The sequence below is a fragment of the Protopterus annectens genome, chromosome 6.part0 (genome assembly GCF_019279795.1).
Source record: "Protopterus annectens isolate FY-2018-M chromosome 6.part0, PAN1.0, whole genome shotgun sequence".
In the NCBI taxonomy this organism is placed as follows: Eukaryota; Metazoa; Chordata; order Ceratodontiformes; family Protopteridae; genus Protopterus; species Protopterus annectens.
This window is the reverse complement of record NC_056737.1, coordinates 184987165-185007620: the sequence shown is the minus strand read 5'-3', so window position 1 is coordinate 185007620 and position 20456 is coordinate 184987165. Positions and strand designations below refer to the sequence as shown.

The 20456-nt window shown below is 40.4% G+C and overlaps 1 protein-coding gene across 2 annotated transcripts in view; it reads right to left on the bottom strand.

The window, feature by feature from the left end:
* POMT2 (protein O-mannosyltransferase 2) overlaps positions 1 to 20456 on the bottom strand; it is a 1453485-nt gene that overhangs the window by 557863 nt on the left and 875166 nt on the right. For both annotated transcript variants that reach the window (XM_044073901.1, XM_044073900.1), the window contains exon 13: positions 5989 to 6143. In XM_044073901.1, coding sequence (XP_043929836.1) covers positions 5989 to 6143 — 155 coding nt within the window. The remainder of the gene's footprint in view (positions 1 to 5988; positions 6144 to 20456) is intronic.

The window sequence follows — 20456 nt, the reverse complement described above, 5'->3', positions numbered from 1 at the left end:
CATTCATCCCTTCAAAATGTAGTATTATTTCTGACACCTTAATAGGTCTACGTAAGTTTTGTAGGAAACTTTCCCTCAAGGTGTTATTTAAAGATAATATATCTAATTCAGTAGGTAATGTTGGTGATGTTACCGTCTGTAGGAAGAAAAGTATCTTCATGCCCCCACTTGTACAATCTGTTGAATGTTTTTTGAAAACATGCGAACGGGACTTTTACCTCTATTATGACCGCCATGACAAAAAGAACAACTTTTTTAACTTAAGTGAAATAGAGGGATCTGAGTTGAAAAACCTTTGTAATGACCCTAGTCTTGTTTTCAAACCAGCAGATAAGGGAGGGGGCATTGTTGCCATGGATACAACCTTTTACCGACAGATAATGCTAAACATGCTGAATAATGACAAGGCCTATAAAGAAATAGAGAAATTACGGGTAAAATCAATAATACAATATGTCTCTGATACCCTATATGATATGTTAATGACTCGATCTATTGACAAATCTCTTTATGACTTTATGATAATAGACTTTCCTCTGATACCTATAATCAAAGGGTTGCCTAAGTTACACAAAGGTAAACACCCACCTCCATTACGTCCCATTGTATCAGGTGATCATTGGGTAACACAAAATATGTCTATATACATACAAACTAAATTGGGAATATTTACCAAGCAAATACCGACAATATTGTCAGACTCTTTTAGACTATTGGATGACTTAAAATTAGACTTGGTGAAAGATAACATAAAACATGATACTAGGCTAGTAACATTAGATATAGAAAGCCTTTTTACCAATATTCCCAATGAATATGGTATAAATGCAATAAGGACCCACATGACAGAGTTGAAAATAGACAATACTGAGATTATGAATTTATGTTGCATGTTGGACCTCGTCCTGAACAACAACATCTTTCTTTATGAAAATCAGGTATATGCACAAACATGGGGGGTGGCCATGGGCACCCCCTGTGCTAATGCATATGCCAACCTTGTTGTCCTTGAGTGGGAAAAGGAATTTATATTTAATGATCCCAGGTTCAAAAATGTCGTCTTATACAGACGTTTTATAGACGACATACTAATACTGTGGAATGGGGATGAAGCTACTTTAAATTCTTTTATTAATTATATGAACAGCACTACCTCCTTCTTTAATTTTACTTTTGAGTCTTCTAAGTCCATTATTAACTTCTTGGATATTACTATTAAGAAAAACACCAAATGTGAACTAGTAACGACGCTTCATAGAAAACCTTGCTGGAAGAATGGGATCCTTCATTATAGTAGTCTACATCCGCGTCATATTTTTCACAACATAGTAAGGAACCAATTCAGCAGAATATTGAGAATATGTAGTGATCAATCAGATGCTTTGGATCTAATTAATACCCAGAAGGATTATTTCTTAGCTAGGGGTTACCCACTGAAATTGCTAGACGAAGTGTCAAAATCTATTATTAATAATACTACCCAGCAGACCAAAAAATTCTTTAGATCTAATGCAACAAAGAATGTGCTTCAAAAAGTACAATATGATATAAAATATACTAGTGACGTGCAGCATTTGACCAACATAGTGAAAGATAATTGGAAAATGTTGCTGTCAGATAAAACAGTATCAGAAATACTTAGTGACAAACCAGCTTTTAGATATACGAACTGTCTAAATCTAAAAAGGTTGCTATGCAAAGAAAAACTTAACATTACAACCACTGACATCAGGTCTCAATTGAAAACAGGTACCTTTCCATGTGGAAAATGCTCGCTTTGCGGATATATTATTAAGAAAAGTAGCCTTAATGCTCTAGGTGTTGAACTAAATACAAAATGTATGTTTTATGCCACTTGTATTACTAGAAATGTTATCTACTTAGCTACTTGCAATCTCTGTGACAGTTACTACGTGGGCCTGACCTCACGTAGACTTAGAGACCGGATTTACAACCACGTCTACGAGATAAGAAGGAATAGTACCACTAATGCACTGGCTACACATTGTAATATCTATCCTAAACATAGCTTTGCATTTCAAGTCTTACAAATAATAGATCCGAATAGAAGGGAAGGTGACCATATGACTTCGAACCTAGATGGATATTAAGGCTAAAAGCCCACATACCACCAGGCTTAAACACGGTTGTTAATATTCGACCAGTTTTGTTGGGTACCACCTGATCTGCTGCTTTGTCATTTATATTCCCAATGATTAAACAACATGCTTTTTCACATATATCTTATAAGTATTATTTCTCATGAAGACCAGTTTTGTTAGATACCACTTGATTTGCTGTCTTGTCACTAGTACTTCTAAATGAAAAAATAATGTATTATTTTGTATATATTTTTATAAGCAATATTTCTCATGAAGACCTTCAATTTTGCTTTAAGTTATTTTATTTTATTTTAACTGGGTTTGAAATATCTTATGTCTTCTGTTTAATGATCTTACTTTATATCTTATGAATACCCATCACTGATACCAGCTGATATTCCAGCAAAAAAATTTAATCGTTTTCTTATAATTTATTTATTGTCTTGATATGTATATCAGTACATTTTTAGTTATAAATACATATTTTTGTTTTTGTTTTGATTCATTCAGGTCTATCATTCATATCAGTTTACTTCATATATCTATATATATTATGCATATAAGCCTGTTAGTATTACCTGGTATATTTAAATATTGTCACGTTGTCATGACTCTTGTTATTATGTCATTATGGATGTTCCAATAATGACTATGCGCATAGGAAATGAAACAGTATTGACAGGCTTTATATACACTTTAAATACATTTTATTTTAGCTGCAGTTTAATATTCATATGGTTGGCTTTATTTTAGCTATGATCATTTTATTCTAGGAGATTAATCTTTAAAATTTTTTAAAAATTCTTTGCATAATTAGAATCGATATTTTACGTCCCAGACAATGATACACTGTGCCATATATATGTTACTATCGAGCGTTTGCCAGTATATAAAAAGGGAGAGATTATCTATGTAATATTGCTCCGTTTTGATGCGCTTATATGAGAGTATGCCCTATAAAAGCAATCCCTTGGACTGTTTCTTAGCCATATATGGGCAACATTTCCTTAAGAACGGCGTACGGACTATATTTACATCAATTATAAATTAATGAAGTATATCTTCCTCTTTATACCATCTTGATTACGATTATTTTATCACATTTTGCATAATAATGGCACATTAAAATATGACACACTATTTCTATATTTATTAAGTATAAACATTAAGAAATACCTATCTTAGCTGGTTACTTGGTTCATTTAGTTTCGTTGATTTATTAATGCAATCTAATTAATGATGTCACGCTCAGTATGAGTTTCTAAATATGGGCATGGCTTCCTTTAAGATGATTAACGACACATCTCGATATTATTATGGTATTTTGCTAAATACCTGTTGACAATTTGTCTATGAAGTTTTATTTAATGAAAAGCTATGAATTTATATAAGCGTTACTAAATTTTAGAAATTTTAACTGTTTTTCTAAGTGATTTCCAGGCTTCTGGCTGAGATTTAGTCTGATTGTTGTTATATTATTGTAGAATTTTTACTAATTAAGTATTAATTTATGCTTGACTTAATTGCATAATTGGAAATTAATGTTTTACTATATAAGATGGCTATATTCTTTCTTAATTTGTAACCTGATGAAGCGCAATCTACATTGCGTGAAAGCGCTCGTTTCTGTTTTTGTTCAACAATAAATATTTTTATTTTTACTTCGTGGTGGTTTCAAGCATTTCTTCAGTTTCGTCCATCTGTTTAAACTATATATAGGCATAGACTCAAGTAAATGCCCTTGTGTGATCATTGAATAGCCACAATTCTGTGTTCCAACATATCATATACAATAATCAGCAGCCCGTATACTATAAGAATTAAAAATTGTCAATAAGTGGTAATATATGTACTTGTTCCAGAATAACATAAGATGCAACACTAGTATCTGGTCTACTAGTTTTTTTTTTGTAAATAGTGCTTACTTCATTTTATTATATACTCTATTATGCTTAATACATTTCCCAAAAAAGTAAGACTAGACTTCTTTTCTTTACTTGAATCAGGTGAAATCATAATGTCAATATTAGGCTGAATAAAGCACTACTTGCGTTGCACACTTTATTCTATCATATTTCCTGTATTTGTATCAATATTAGAGTGCTTTTAAAAAATGTACATATGTTGTATTTTTTTATAAAGTTACTGACTTTTTTTGTTAACAATTCGTTTATTAATCTTTAATCTTCTTCAACAATACAGTGCTTATGCAACTGAAGTAATATCTCTTTAAGAAGCTTAAAAAACACAAATGGCTCATATTTTACCTTTAACCTGACTGCTTACAGGCCTTCCATGTCATTTAATGTCTCTTCCATGCCAGCAATCTGAGTTTATGCTTCATTACTATTTGTTGCAGTTGCTCCATTTGTTTTGTACATTTCTCTTTAAAGAAGTCAAGTTTATTGTCAGTCTTAGCAAATTTCAAAGATAAATCCTGTATAGTAGACAATAAGGACTGCAGTTCCTTCTCCACTAACTGATCCTGTGAACTGTTCTTTGAATAACTCATCTTGAGGAGAAGTTGAAGCCCTTTCTGAGTAGATGTTAACAGAAAATCTGATGAATTAAGATAAAATAATCCAATATAGACTTCCAAGAACCATAGTAAATATAGATCTATTGAATTAATAAGTCTACAGATCCAGGTTTTTGAAATGTTCTGTCATAAACATAACTTAGATAGCAGAGCTAAGAAAATGTGCTGTCAACCTGTCAGCATCCTGGCCACATCCCTCTCAAATATCTTCTTCAACATTCACCTTGTGCTTCTGCAGTTCTGAAATGCATGGTTATTTTTTTTAACTTTGAAAGTGATCTCATGTTAATTTCTGTCCTGAAGATTTTTGCCCTCTAGAAATGCTACCAGCCTTCTCTTTAGGATTCTGTCTATGGCTTTGCCTGCTAAACTAACAGGTCTGTATTTCCTCAGAAATGGTTTCTACCCCCATCCCCTTGCACAAAGGTATGACAACTGCTATACTCAAAGGGTATGCCAACACACTGGTTAGATTTCTCAAAACTCAAAGACAGCCCATTTGGTGTTTCCACTTTATCCATGCTAAGATCAAGCAATTCCCTTCAAATCTCCTATCTATTCTGGTGTCTGTCTACTATTTTCCCCATTCTGTCCTTTCTCCCTCTCAGCACAACATTCTCGCTGTGCTTTACTTTTTGAAGACTGAAACGAGGTATTCATTCAGTATCTCTACTCCTTTCCGGTATTTTGTAAGGTCCTAGCCATCTTTGCTCAGCCTGACCATTTCTGTCATTCTCATATTCGTTCTTAAGCAACACCAATAAATGTTATTCCAGAACAAAGGGCATTTGACGCTACATGGCAAAATGTGGAGTTGCACTGTCAATGCAAGCTCATACACCCTAGTTACATTACAAATCAGGATAAGTAGTGCAGCTACTAAAACATGATAAAAGAATAACCATGCCCACTGAAAAACCTGAATGGGAAACTTAAGCAGTTACACACCAATGGGTTATACAGATCTTCTGCTCTCATATGTAAACATATTTCACTGCATCAGTACCACAGGTAACTACAACATTTTATGAGTTTGAGACTACGGTGTCAGGTCACCATATATTGCAGGAAATATCAATCCGCAACTTAACAGTCTTTATATAAATATCCATTTAAATGAGCACAGTGGAAAGTTCCTACCTTTTAACACTCAAAAAAAAAACACATTACAGCAAGCATGTGCTTTATTAACAATAACAGCTGAGCTATTCCTTAGGTTACTGCAGTGTACTACTCTGGAATAATGTGGCCTTACAAGCCATACCAGAAGTGGGAATGAACACCAGATCATGTGGTTTCATCTATCAAGTACAGTTGACTTTAAGTCAGAAACACAGCACAACTTACCATTTTGGCAGAGTCTTCCCAGTAGAACAGAGGACACAGCCCAAAGCCATGTGGATTAGCTTGATTTCATTTCTCAGTACTTTAACTCGTTCATTCCTGCTCTTTTTTGCTACAATCTCAATCCGCCAAAAATCATTGGGATCTCCTGTTCCATTCTGTAATTTAAACAAAAACACAAATGTAACCTTTTTTATTATTAGCTTTGACAGACATCACTGCTGACCCAATTTTTTAGTAGTGGAAACAGAACTCTTGCATTCAAAGGTCAACGGTAAAATAAATACCTCTCAACAGTACAGATTTTCACCTCATATTTTTGGTCTGTTTCTCATAAAATTGTGGTTTTCTGGCAAATCATTGAGGGCTGAAGTCAGAAAATAATGACAGATATTTGAGCTTTAGACTTTATACCCTTCAGAAAATTCATGCTAATGCAAAACTTGTTTTTCTATGAACTTTCTAAGTTTGTAAGAGCAATATTTAAAAAGTGCCCGTATTTCGGTCCTTTATCCCTCCATTATTTATGGCTTTGTCCAGATTTCTTGCTGTAAGAGGTTGAGAGGTATTGTGAAAGCACATTGCTGCCGACATCTGCAGTATTCATCCCCCTTGAAATACTTGTAACCTTCAATCAAATCCCTCTTGGCTTCCTTTCCAAACATCAAACATATGTACTGCTAAGCTCTTATATTCTCTCACCATACAGTTTATAGAGATATTCATGTTCATGTAATATTTCATTTATCCATTTCTAAATGGGCAAGTGAAGTTGGCCTTCACCAACACAACCTACATCAAAAAATGGAAACATTAGGAGCCACTTCTCCCCTATCTCACCCAACATCTTGCTCAAATAAGGTCACAGCAGATATGACCTTGCTGATTTCTTTGACTTAATTTTCCTTAGTGCTGTTCTTTCTTCTTCTAGGGTAGGCTCCTCTTCTTCTTCTTTCATTGTAGGGTGTTGTCTGGGGTGGTACAGCTTTTGCAGAACTTTCTTCATTCAGAAGCTGTTAGTAATACTCCTCCATCTACCTTTGATGTCCTGTGGACTGGTGAGCAGGTTCTTGATGGCATCCCTTACAAAGGATGTCTGACTATTTTCTTTCTTTGCCTTGCAACCTGATAGAGTTTCATTGTGCCATCTCTCAAGTCACTTTCCAGAAGCTGGTAGAGTGTCTATAAAGCCTTGTTCTTTGCTACTCCAACTCCTCCCTTACTGTTTTCTAACCAACAAATATTCCTTCTTAGCCTTGTCTGTGTTTTCTATCTCCCACATTTTGCTGCATTCCTTCCTTCGTTCTTTCTTTTGATGACTTCCTTGACTTCTGCATTCCACCACCAGCTCTCCTTATGTACCTTATTTCCATACCTGGTTTGGCTACATATCTGCTCTTTAGTCCTCATGCATGCTGTTTTGAGGCACTGCCATTCTTCTTCTTCATCTCCACCTATTTCCTCTTCTTCTTGAGGTGCTAGGGCCCTGAGTAATTCCCTCTCTCTCCTGTCAGCTTTCAGGTATTCAGCCTGGTCTCTGTTGACCTTAGAGACTTCTCTGACCACTGCTTGCAGCTGACTGTGGCAACCAGTGGTTTATGCTGAGGACCAACTGTTTCACTGGGGATGACTCTAATACTGATTCTACCTCAGTGTCCATTCCTTACTAGGAGGAACTCTACCCGAGTGGCATGTTGGCCACTTTGGTATGCAAATTTGTGATTGCCTCTCTTTCTAAACCATCATTCAGAATAGTTTGGAATGGTCTCTCCTTCTTTACTGATGTTGCCCCACCTATTTGGGGCCAAGACCATCCTTGTATGCTGTTTGATATGTGCATTCAAGTCACCCATTAGCAACACCAATTCATGTTGTCCTGCTTTATCTAGTAGGTCTTGCAACTGCTGCCTATATGCACTCTTTTCCTCATTAGCACAGCTCTTCTATGGTGCATAGTCTGAGAGTATGAATACTACCCTGTCATTAGGCTGGAGTCGGATTGCCACGAGTTGGTAAGACCACTTGGCATAATGGATAAAGTCTTTGCCTCCCATGCACAAGGTACAAGGTTTAATCCTGATCTCTGATCAATACTTGTTTAGAGTTTGCATGTTCTCCCTGTGTCTATGTGGGGTTCCTCCCACCTCCAAAAACATGGAGTGTTTTCATTTCAAACTCACAAATGAATGGGGCTGTGAACAGCAGCACAGGGAGAAGAGTTGTATAGACCAACTTCTGTGGGCATATACTGTGATGCACAGTATCCTTAAAATAGGAGTGCATAAATCACAGACTGCACACCATGGCATGGTTAGCCACTCAACAGTGTAAACTATGGTGCTAGATGATTAGGTTGACTAGGATTGCCTTGAGTCTGTCACTGATTCTGATGAAATCCCTCACTGACTTCTGAAGCGTCTCTCAACAATCCCCACACTATTTCTATCCTGTCTTCCTTCTGAGTGGTAAACTCTGGATCCCAAGCCAAGTGGCATTGCTGTACTGCCCTTCCATCTTGTCTCCTGGTTTTATGTCCAGCTTTCACTCAACAGAGTTATGGCAGGTACACACTGGTCAAAAGGGGCTCATGCACCCCTCCCACTGTTAGCATGGGTCTATGGTGTAAGTTGGAGTAGGCCAGGTCCTCAACCCAATTATCACCACCACATACTGCAACATTAGTCAAGATGACTGAATCACCTAGAGACATTTTTTACACTGTCGAGTGGCTAGCCCTACCACTGTGCACAGTCTGTGGTCTGTGTTCTCCTAAAGGCAGAGACTTTAACCAATATGTCAGCTGATATATTATATACAATACATATCTTTTATACTTTGTGAAAATTGAAGCTACTGACTGAGACTCCTTAAAATCAGGAAAAGATCATCATGTTTTGTAGACAAGGTCCACTAAAACTTATAAACATTTATAACTTACTTAAACATAAATTCCCCTAGTGATGTAAACATCCTCCAAGAGGGCCTTACTCAAACTAATGACTGGTGCCAGAAGCATGGCCTCAAACTGAATGCAAAGAAATGCATCATTATCCCCTTTGGGGAAAATGGTGTCTGCACTAATTATCACATTAATAACAACATACTAAGCATGCAATCAGTCGTGAGGGTCTTGGGCACACAGGTTGATAGCAACCTGACTTTTGACCACCACGTTGCCTCTATTGTACAGAAGGCTTTCTATATGGCCACCTCATAAGTAATGGTATTCCATCCAGGAACAAGGAGGTCAATAACATCCCTGTACTCTTATTAGACCAATTATTGAGTACAATGCCCCCCTTCGGCATTTACCTTGCCAAGCACATGCAGCAGTTGGAGAGACCACAGAGGTTCCTGACCAGGAAGATTCAGAGTTTCAAGCACCTATCCTATACAGACAGGCTAAAAGCCCTGTCTCTCTACTCAGTCAAGTAAAGACTGCTCAGAGGTGACCTATGTCTGGCATACAAGGCCATCTCAGAGTCAGCCTTGATGAGTTGCTGCATATCCATACGTCAAACTCCACTCACGCAACCTGCACACAAAGCCTCAACCTGGTATGTGACAATAGAACTTGTTGGCGGGATAGATTTGTATCACAACTCTCTCATCTGTGGAATAGACTCCCTTCTCCATGTCAAGCAGAGTACCTCACTAGCCCTCTTTAAGAGGAACCTGGATGACTGGATGGGAAACAGAAAATATAACCCTGGAATCCCACCTGTGTCCCTGCTGAACAGGGAAAACAGGTCTTGACTTTGTGGGAACATGGGTGAAATTCTTGGTTAGGTTTATAAGGGCCTCCGGGCCAATAGCCTAGTATCGTCCTATGAACCTATCAGTGGGGCTTGTATACAACTCGTGATTGTACTACCTGATTTTAATGAGTCTCAGCCAGCAATTTTATTGCTCACACAAAGTACCAGTTTTTCCTGTGGTGTAATGTCTTTCTTTATGGGTGGGAGACACCTTACTCCCCCCTCCCCACTTCTGGAAAACTACTGCAGCTCATTACAAGGATCTGATTTTCTAACTCACACACACACACACACACACACACACACACACACACACACACACACACACACACACACACACACACATATTTCTTTATGTTTGTATATAGATGAGAACAAGATGCCTGCATCACAAATGCAGTACTTCCAAAAAATCCTTTGTTTAATAATGAAATCCACCACAGATCCAACTGCCACTCTGGTTTTGACTTAAAATAACCTTCTTCAGTGCAATCTGATTTCTATAAGTAAGAATAGCACAAAGGAAAATGAAGTCAGAGCAGCGGAATTAAATGAGGTCATGGCAGATATGAACAAGATGCTGGATAAGACAGGGAAGAAATGGCTCCTGAAGGTACTCATAGCAGTGTGGAGAGAGAGTCATATCCCAGATGACTGGAGAATAAGCACAATAACACCAATGAGTACAAGAACAATGGGGAAATTCGCAACTTTAGGAAGTACAGACATATCAAACACCTGTCACACTGCATGAAAGTTTTGGACTGGGTGACAGATGAATACACAAAGTGGTAGAAATTAGGATGAGAGACACACAATTCAGATTTAAACCAGGATACAGCGCATCAGACCCAACATATGCAGTGTCACAGATAGTGGAGACGAAGCTAGAGTTGAGGAAAGAGCCCAACTGGGCATTCCTAGACTTGGAGGAAGCATATGACAAGGTCACAAGAAAGCTGATTTGGGCAGTCGTGCAATTGTTCAAAGCCTCAGAAACATTACTAGAATTAGTGCAGGCTATTGACAAGGTCTCAATGATACAAATGCCAACAGTTTTTGGATTCAAAGAGGGGTTTCCTCTTGAGTGTGTGTGTATTAGGGTTAATTTCTGAGCCTGATCCTGTTCATATTGATGATGGACTACATTATCAAACAAGTCGGAAGGGCTAGATCAAAAAAGCTGCTGTAAGCAAACAATGTGGTATTACAAGCAAAGAATGAACAGGTTAACTTCTTCAGGTATCTGGGAGGGGTGGTTGAGGAGAAGGGAAGTCTGAATGAGGAGTCTGGCGTAGGCTCTTCTTTGTGTTTCACTGCAAGCTGTGTATGGGGCAGTACAGCTTCTGTGGCGTTTTCTTCATTCAGAAGCTGCTGGAAGTACTCCTTCCATCTGTCTTTGCTGTCTTGTAGCATGGCAAGCAGGTTGTTGCTAGCATCCCTTATTAGCAGTTTCTCTGAGCCATTTTCTGAGTCACTTTCCAGAAGATGAGAGAGTGCCTCTGATGCTTGGTTCTGTTACTGACTGCTCTCTTAGTTTCTCTGTTATCCAACCGGTATTTCTATCTCCTCACTTTTGCCTTGACTCCTTATTTTTGATAACTTCCTGGACTTCTGCATTCTACCACGAGATTTTCTTATGTACCTTACTTCCATATGATTGGGCATCTTACAGTCCCTGTGATCACTTGCCAATTATTGTTCCTGAATGTGTATCTATTGTAAGAAATAAAACAGTGCAGGCAGAAGGTTTAAGTTACTGCAATTTATGTACACTCATATTTCAATAAATGAAGTGAAAGCTTTGCAAGAACAGGAAAATACAACAAAGTCTTAAATTCCATATATGTTTCTTTCCCCGGTGAAATGTTATAATCATTCTCTTACAAAGTACTAAACAGTCCTTCACTCAGGAATCCTTTGGTTATTCATTACTCATGTCTCTTAAGTAATTCCACCACTTGGCTATAGCAAAGTCCTGACTTCTCTTTAAAACTGAAAAAGCACTACATCCGTCACAGAAAAGACTATGTGTATTCTTGACAAAGTCCATTACTAAAATATTCAACCTAAAGAGACTAGACAAACAGCTGGGATTCATTGTAATACAACAGACTGTAGAGAAGCAAGAAAGCTGGCAAGCTGTATGCTCAGCTTGAGATCTATCACAGCTCAAGATGAGATATCATGAGACTTGTTAAACTTCACCAAGTGGCTGCACTGCATGAGAGGTGGTCATTACATAGACAAGCCTCACTATAAAATGTACATTAAATAGACAATACAAGCAATATTCCCTTTTTAATCTCTGCACCAGTGTGAAGAAAAGCCAGGATGTACAAAAGTATGGTAGCTACTGTTTTTTTAAATCTCTGCATTTCAGTCTGAGCACAAGTTTACAGCATGGTATGGATGCTGTGGCATGCCTTGATGTTGACTGGTGGATACCTTAGTACACTGCATGCATGAGATCCATTCAATTCATTTCTCACATTTCCTCCATATTATCACATTCAAAGAAATGATCATTCCGGACTGAAGCAGAAGAAAAGGGTTATTTAAAAAAATAACAGTATTGTAGCTTTATTAGTCTCAGCTGTGTAACTGATAGATGTCATCTGTTACTACCAATATTCCTTTATTGCCTGCTGAGGAATCTAAGAATTACATTGCAAAAAAGAGTTCTTCATAACGTGTGCTTCTCTCTCTTTTCTGCAATGACCCAATATCCTACTTGAATCTTTAGGCCCAGGGTTTGATTTCTGCCATTCTGGGGATAGAAGATATGGAAAAATCAACAAGCCAATTGCCAAAGGATCTCCAAACACTGCTTATAATCTGGTACTTCTAAATTTAACATGATGTACTACAACTCTCAGAAGTAAAGGTCTTGGAGTGAGCAAAGCCAGTTCAACTTGCTGTCACTATCAGAATGCCCTCCTTTGAACCCTTCCTTAAGGTTGATCTTTATGTGAAGAAGTTTGTACTGCAGGTTAGAAGCTGCCTTCCCTAACAGGTATTGATATCGGAGTACAGACAAGGAGAACGGGATAAGGGAGTCCTAAGTAAAAGGCCTGCTCTGGTAGAGTGTTTAGTCAAATCTAGAACAGAAGCTGCTGTTAAAAAAGGGTAATTAGAAGTGCATATAAACTATTGCATGATAACTGTAAGAATAAGAAGTTATGTACCTACCATAACGTTCCATGTTAGTTGTCTTCTTCTCGCCTTCTTTCTTGCTGGTTGGGTTCGGAGCCGATCCTCGGCTCCGACTCGGCTATCTTCAAAAGCTCGAGAGCTGCTTACTGGCTCGAGGCCCCCCTATATCCCATGATACCCACATCTTGTTTGGTAAACCTAACTACAGACATAATAATAACAATTATAATAATAATAACCCAGTAAAACGTAGTAGGATGCCTGAACCTACTGGAGAGACTGATAGTGGGAAGTGGAAGCCAGAGAAGACTCAGCCAGTGATAAAAAAAACATAAGAAACTCTTCTTGGTCTACTAGGATAGGGGGACGGAGGGTGGGACGCAAGAAAGAAGGCGAGAAGAAGACAACTAACATGGAACGTTATGGTAGGTACATAACTTCTTGATGTTAAGTTGTCTATCTCGCCTTCATTCTTGCTGGTTGGGACAGCGTCCCTAGCACCTCAATCCTGGGTGGCTCATCGGAACAGACTCTTCAGAACAGTGGAACCAAAATCAGCTCAGCTTCTGGAGGCCACATCCAGTTTATAATGCGAAATGAAGGTATGTGAATTAGCCCATGTAGCTGCTGCACAAATAGTTTCCATTGGTAATCTGGCTTGAAAAGCCACAGAAGTAGCTAGAGCTCTTGTGGAGTGACCTTTGGGTTTAGCAGGGAGCTCTTTTTTTCTTAACTGATAAATAAAAGTAATAGTAGAAGTCAACCATCTAGATAAGGTGACTTTTGACACCGGTAAGCCTTGCTTTCCCTCAGCGTAGGACAGGAACAACTGGTCTGATTTTCTGGTTTGCTTGGTTCTATGCAGGTAAAAGTGTAATTGTCTATGAACGTCCAACTGATGTAACTTGTATTCTGCCTTGTTGGACTAATTTGGAAAGAACACAGGTAGTTCAATGGACTGATTCAAATTATAATCAGAAGTAACCTTTGGAAGGAAGGAAGGGTTAGTCTGAAGAGAAACTCTATCTTTGTGAAAAACTAAGTAAGGAGAATGAACACAAAGAGCCTGAAGTTCAGAAACTCTTCTAGCCGACGTAACTGCAACCAGAAGAAGGGTTTTCCAAGAAAGAAACTTCAAGATGCAAGAAGCTGCCGGTTCAAAGGGGGGCAGTATTAGGGAAGCTAAAATCAAATTTAGATCCCACGGAGGCGGGGGATCTCTTACTGGGGGCCTGAGTAGAGTGGTCCCTTTAAGAAAAGCTTTACAAAACTTATGGGACATGATGCTTGAATCAGATAGGCCAGTATGAAAATTTGAAATTGCAGTTAGCTGAACTCTAATCGTGGCAGAAGAGGATCCAGTTTGAAAAAGTTCTGCTAGAAATTCTAAAACAGAGTGCACAGGGGCTGAAAAAGGGTCTATGTTCTTGGTCTCTGCCCATAAGGAAAAACGTTTCCACTTACTAGCATAAATTTTTCTAGTGGTGGACTTATGCAAGGATAAGATGATTTCACGCACCGAATGGGAAATGTTAGGAAGCCAGGCTAATGTCGGAAGTGGAAAAACCAAGCTGTGAGCTGGAGAGAATGAAGAGATTGGTGCAGCCCACCCGACTGATGGATCAGGAGGTCTGGAATTGGGTCCAGGATTGCTCCAGAAGGTGATGCAGGAAAGGGAACCAAATTTGTCGAGGCCAGTAAGGGACAATGAGGATCATTTTGCATACCAATGTGGTAGCCTTCTGAATTAGTTTGGGAATCATGGGAAACTGAGGGAATGCATAAAGAAGTCCCTGAGGCCAATCGTGAACTACAGCGTCCACGGGGAAGTGTCCGGGAAGAGGGAGGAGAGAGAGGAACTTGTCGCACTTGCTGTTGAAGGGGGTGGCAAAAAGGTCGCAGCAAGGCTGACCCCATTTGCGAAAGATTTTGTCCGCCACAGTCTGATTGAGAGACCACTTGTGAGGCATGAGAATTGCTCTGCTCAGCCTGTCCGCTATAACGTTGGACTTCCCAGGGATGTGCGCTGCTATCAGAAAAGTACAGTTTTGTACCTACCATAAATGTAGATGTTCGAGTGTTCACCCTGCTGCAGTCATCACACTTGGGGTTATCCTGTCGTCAGGTGGTCCCGCAGTCGGCCGGAATTCCAAAGTCTTGGTCCGGCGTCGGTTGCTGTCGCCTCTTCCCTGACGTCAGTGCGCCAGGGGTATAAATAATGCAACCGACGCCATTTTCTTCAGTTTTTCTTTCCCCAGATGTCAGGTGCCTCCCAAAAAGGTGGTCAGAATTAGTACCAAATGGGAAAAACACTGCACAAACACAAAATCCCTTCAGCTATAAGCAAATACATCAGTAAGGCATAGAAGAGATTTAGTCAGTAGAACAGAGGGGATGGAAGGAGGGTAACCTGGACTGCAGCAGGGTGAACACTCGAACATCTACATTTATGGTAGGTACAAAACTGTACTATGTTCATCGTGTTACCCTGCTGCAGTCATCACACTTGGGTAGAATCCCAAAGCTAAGGTAGGGAGGAGGTATCATAGAGGGTTAGTGGGGGCAATAAGGCCCTGCAGAACTGCAGTGGCGAAGCCCGCCCTGGACTTAGAGTAAAGAGGTAAGTGATAGTGTTTGGTAAAGGTGTGTACTGAACTCCAAGTTGCAGCTTCTAAAATTTCCTTGGTTGGAACCCCCCTGAGAAAGGCTGTAGAGGTAGCTGTTGCCCTGGTAGAGTGGGATCTAATGGTAGCAGGAACTGGTTTCCCATGATGGGTATAGCAGAAACGTATGCAATGACCTATCCATTTAGAAATGGTTTGTTTGGTATAGCCTTCCCTTGAGAAGCTGTAGCATAGGATACAAAGAGCTGGTCAGATTTTCTGAAAGCCTTACTTTTGTCCAAGTAGTAACAAAGCTGCCTGTGAATGTCCAAGGTATGCAGGAGTCTCTCACCTTTGTTCTGTGGATTGGGGAAGAAGGTGGGTAAGTGGATGGTTTGATTTAAAGCTACACTGGAAACCACCTTAGGCATAAAGGAAGGATTAGTTCGTAGAGAAACTCTGTCTTGATGAAAAATGAGGAAAGGTTCCACTGCCATTGGTGCCTGTAGCTCTGAGACTCTTCTAGCTGAAGTTATTGCTAGGAGCAGGGCAGTCTTCCATGATAGGAACTGAAGATCTGCAGAGAAAGCTGGTTCAAAGGGAGGTAGCGTTAGTTTTTCCAGAACAAAGTTGAGGTCCCATGTCAGTGTAGGAGCTCTCCTGGGTGGTCGAATATTTTTTGCACCTCTAAGGAACTGCCTTAGAAGAGGATGTGAAAATAAAGGTGGATCCGTGTTGTAATGAGCTGAAATAGCTGAAGCATGGATTTTAATTGAGGAAAAGGAAAGTCCTTTGTGTAACATCTCAGCTAAATACTGTAGAATGTGAGGCATGTGAGGCTGAATTGTGTCTTGGCCTTTAGATTGGTTCCAGGCACAAAACCTTTTCCATTTATCTGAATAAGCCTTCATGGTGCTTGGCCTCCTGGCTTCCAGAATAACATCCAGAACTGCTTGTGAAAGAGAAGCTGGTTGGATGGTTAGTTGATCTGCCATGCAGCCAAATTTAAAGTTTTGAGCTGGCTGTGAAGAATCTGATTGTTTTGTTGTGTAAGCAGATGGGGTATTTGGGGCAATATCCATGGTGGGCTGTGGGCCATATTTTTCAATAGCGGATACCAGTGCTGGCGTGGCCAGTCTGGGGATATGAGAATCAGCCTCGGTCTCTCCTTTTTGACTTTCAAAAGAACCTTTGTGAGGAGAGGCAATGGAGGGAAGGCGTATACTGTCAGGTTTTTCCAACTGAAAGAGAGAGAGTCCATTTTCCAAGCCTGATGGTGAAATGTCCTTGCACAAAATTTTGTCAGTTGGTAGTTTTGATGACTGGCAAACAGGTCTATGTATGGAAGGCCCCATTTTTGAGTTATCATTGTAAATATTTGTGGATCTAGTTTCCACTCGTGGGGATCTTTGATGTTTCTGCTGAGGTTGTCTGCCAATGTGTTCTTCTGTCCTGGCAGGAATTGAGCTTGTAACTGGACTTGGTAGGCCAGAGCTGTGTTCCATAAGATCATTGCTTGCCTGCATAGAGGGTAGGAATGTGTGCCCCCTTGTTTGTTTATGTACCACATTACTGTGGTGTTGTCCGTCTTTATTGCAAGTTGTCCTGGATGTAATAGATCCTTGAAGGCTGTCAGAGCTTTCTGTACAGCTAGCATCTCTTTTTGATTTATGTGCAGATTTCTTTGATCTGCAGTCCATAGGCCTTGAATGCATTGTCCTGCCATGTGCGCCCCCCAGGCGTAGTCTGAAGCATCTGTTGTGATTGTTTGCCTGGCTGGGGGCAAGGTGAAAGGCTGACCCTTGTTGAAGTGACATGCCTGTAACCACCATAGAAATTCCTGTTGTAGGCAGGGAATGAGAGATATCATTGTGTCCAAGCTGTGGCTGTGTTGAGACCATACGCTTTTTAGGTACCGTTGTAATTTCCTCATATGCAGCTTTGCAAATGGTATTATTAGTATGCAAGATGCCATGAAGCCCAAAGCCTGCAGAATTTTTCTTGCAGTTAATTGGGTCTTTGTTGCCATTGTCTTGAAATATTGAGTCAGTTGTTGTTGCTTGTCTGGCGTAAGATAAGCCTTCTGGGCCGTTGTATTCAAGCTGGCACCCAGGAATGTCATTTTTTGTGAGGGTACTAGTTTTGATTTCTTTTCGTTTATTGTGTACCCCAGGCAGTTTAGTAGATGTTTTACAAAGGCCAGATGATTTAAGAGAATGTCCTTGCTTTCTGCGTGGATGAGGCAGTCATCCAGGTATGGATATATTTGAATTCCTCTTTGTCTGCAGTATGCAATTACTGGTGCCAGGCATTTTGCAAACACTCTGGGTGCAGTAGATAAGCCAAAGGGCAATGCAGAGAATTGGTAATGGGTTGAACCTGCAATGAAACGGAGGTATCTTCTGCAACTTTGTCTGATAGGAGCATGCAGGTTATGCCTCCTTGAGGTCCAGTGTTACCAGCCATGCTTCCTTGCCCAACATGGGAAGTAGCTGCTGTAGTGTTAGCATCTTGAATTTGGGTACTTGTAAGTAAGTGTTTAGAATTGAAAGGTCCAGAATTGGTCTCCCGGCATTGTCCTTTCTGGGCACTAGAAAGCGTCTTGAGTAAAATCCTTGGCCTTGCTCTCGAGTAGGTACCAGTTGAATGGCTCTCATGTCCATGAGGACTGTAATTTGCTTTTGTGCCTCTGCCCATTGATTTTGTGGCAGGTTTGGCATTCCTCTTTTCATTGGCAAGGTGTGAAAGTGGAATCTGTATCCTCGTAAAATTATGTCTAGGACCCATTTGTCCTTTGTGACCATGTGCCAGTTTTCTGCAAAAAGTGTGAGTTTTCCCCCCATGGGGGCTGCCAAGAGAGTATTGCTTGGCCACATGAGTTGCAAGTCATTGAGTTTGCCTTCTGGTGGATTGAGACCTGTCTTCTCCACCCTTCTGTGTGGTAGTGCCCCATTGGCAAGGTTTATACTGGGCTTGTGGTTGTCCTCTGCCCCTAGGGCGTCTGTATTTACCCCTCTGTGGTCTGTCAGTGGCTGGAAAGGACCAATTATTTGTTGGCCAGTTTCTGGCTGAAGCGAGGGGGTTGTACTTGTAGGAAATCTTTGACCGTCTGCATAGATTTTGCCTTATCTTTCATTTTCTTTAAAACTTCTTCCGCTTTAGCTCCAAAAAGAACATCCTGCTGTAAGGGAGCATCTAGTAGTTTTGCTTTAACATGATCAGGCAGAGTTTGTTCCTTTAACCAAGCATGCCTACGTATAACAGACCCAGTGACAGCTGCTCTGCAGGAGGCCTCCAAAGAATCAAATCCACATTGTAATGTATGTTTGCCCACCTGCTCAGTGGCGTGCAACAGATCCTGTACTTCTTTCAATTCAGAATGTTGAGGGAGAGAAGTTATTCTCTGCTTTAACTGAGAGATTAGAAATTGCTGATACTTAAGCATGTGAAATTGACAATTCAGTGCCCTCATAGCTAGTGTGGCTGAGGTGTAAACCTTTTCCCCCACCTGTCTTGTGCTCTGGAATCCCTCTCAGAAGGTACTGGGTTTTTAGCCATAGAAGCCTTTGCCCCCTTGGGACCCTAAGGAGATAGTCTCTGGGTCAGCTACAGGGCTTTTGCAAAGAAATTTGTGGGAATCAGGCACTCTGTAGTATCTGTCAGGCTTAGCCGGAGCAGGAGGAAGAGAGTCTGGGTTGAAACTGGATTCTAAATAGACATCATCCACAATGTCCAAAACTGGTGGGATGGCAAGTGGTCTATGTTGGGGGAGTAAAAAAAACTCTCTGAGCCTTTTCTTTGAATCAGAGTAGTCCTGACCTTCCCAGTGAAAATGTTCCCTCATAGTGTGTAAAGTTTCCCCAAAGGAGTAGTCTTCAGGTGGTGAAGCTGAGGGAATGGAGTCCTCAGCATCTGAATCTTCATAAGGAGAGAAGGAGTAATCTTGGTCCTCAGAGGAGTCTGAAGAAATGAACATTTGCTCAGAGGATGCAAAATCTTCCTCTTGTCTAGGCCTTTTGTCAGGAGGGGGCTGGGAACCCTTGATTAAAGAAATCAAATCTTCAGCCATTTTGAGCATCTGTTTTTTAGGCATGGGGCCTTGAACAGCAGACTGAAGAGCAGTCTTTTTAGATTTAGAAGGAGTTTTCGACTTAGAAAATGGTCTGGTCGTAAGAGTCGTCGGTCTGAAAACGCCTTCAGAAACCGATGGCGTTTCTGTAGCACCGACGTCTTTTGTAACAAGGTCGTCGGAAGGGCCTGAAGTAAAAGGCTGCGTAGGCCTGGTACATTCCGTCAAAATTTCCGTAGCGGTCTCAGGTTCCAGATCTGCGGTAGTCAGGGGCTGCGTCGGAGCCTCACTGAGGACCAGAGACCGGATCTGCCGAGGCCTCGGAATCTGGTTTAGGCCTGGGCTGTCGGTCCTTATCCTTGCGTTTTTTGTGCACGCCGGTAGTCGGTTGCTCCGATGGCATGGTGTAGTTAAATTTTCTACTGAAGTAATGACGTGCGAAATCAAAGCGTCTTTTAATAGTACGCTTATTAAATCTAGCACAAAACCGACAAGAAGTGACGTCGTGGTCTGGGCCTAGGCAAGGTATGCAATAAGAATGAAAATCCTTATGAGGTATTTGCTTCCCACAAGAAATACAATTGTTAACTTTTTCTGACATCGGTCTGAGGCAAGAAAAGTTTCCCCAACGGGGTACTTAGCTTTATAGAAGACTTCGGTCTGAAATTTGAATTTGAAAATCTCAAGAGTCGGCTGACCGGCACTTCCGCACTGCTTTTGCTTCGGGCACCGCGCGGCAAGAAAGACTGAAGAAAATGGCGTTGGTTGCATTATTTATACCCCTGGCGCACTGACATCAGGGAAGAGGCGACAGCAACCGACGTCGGACCAAGACTTTGGAATTCCGGCCGACTGTGGGACCGCCTGACGACAGGATAACCCCAA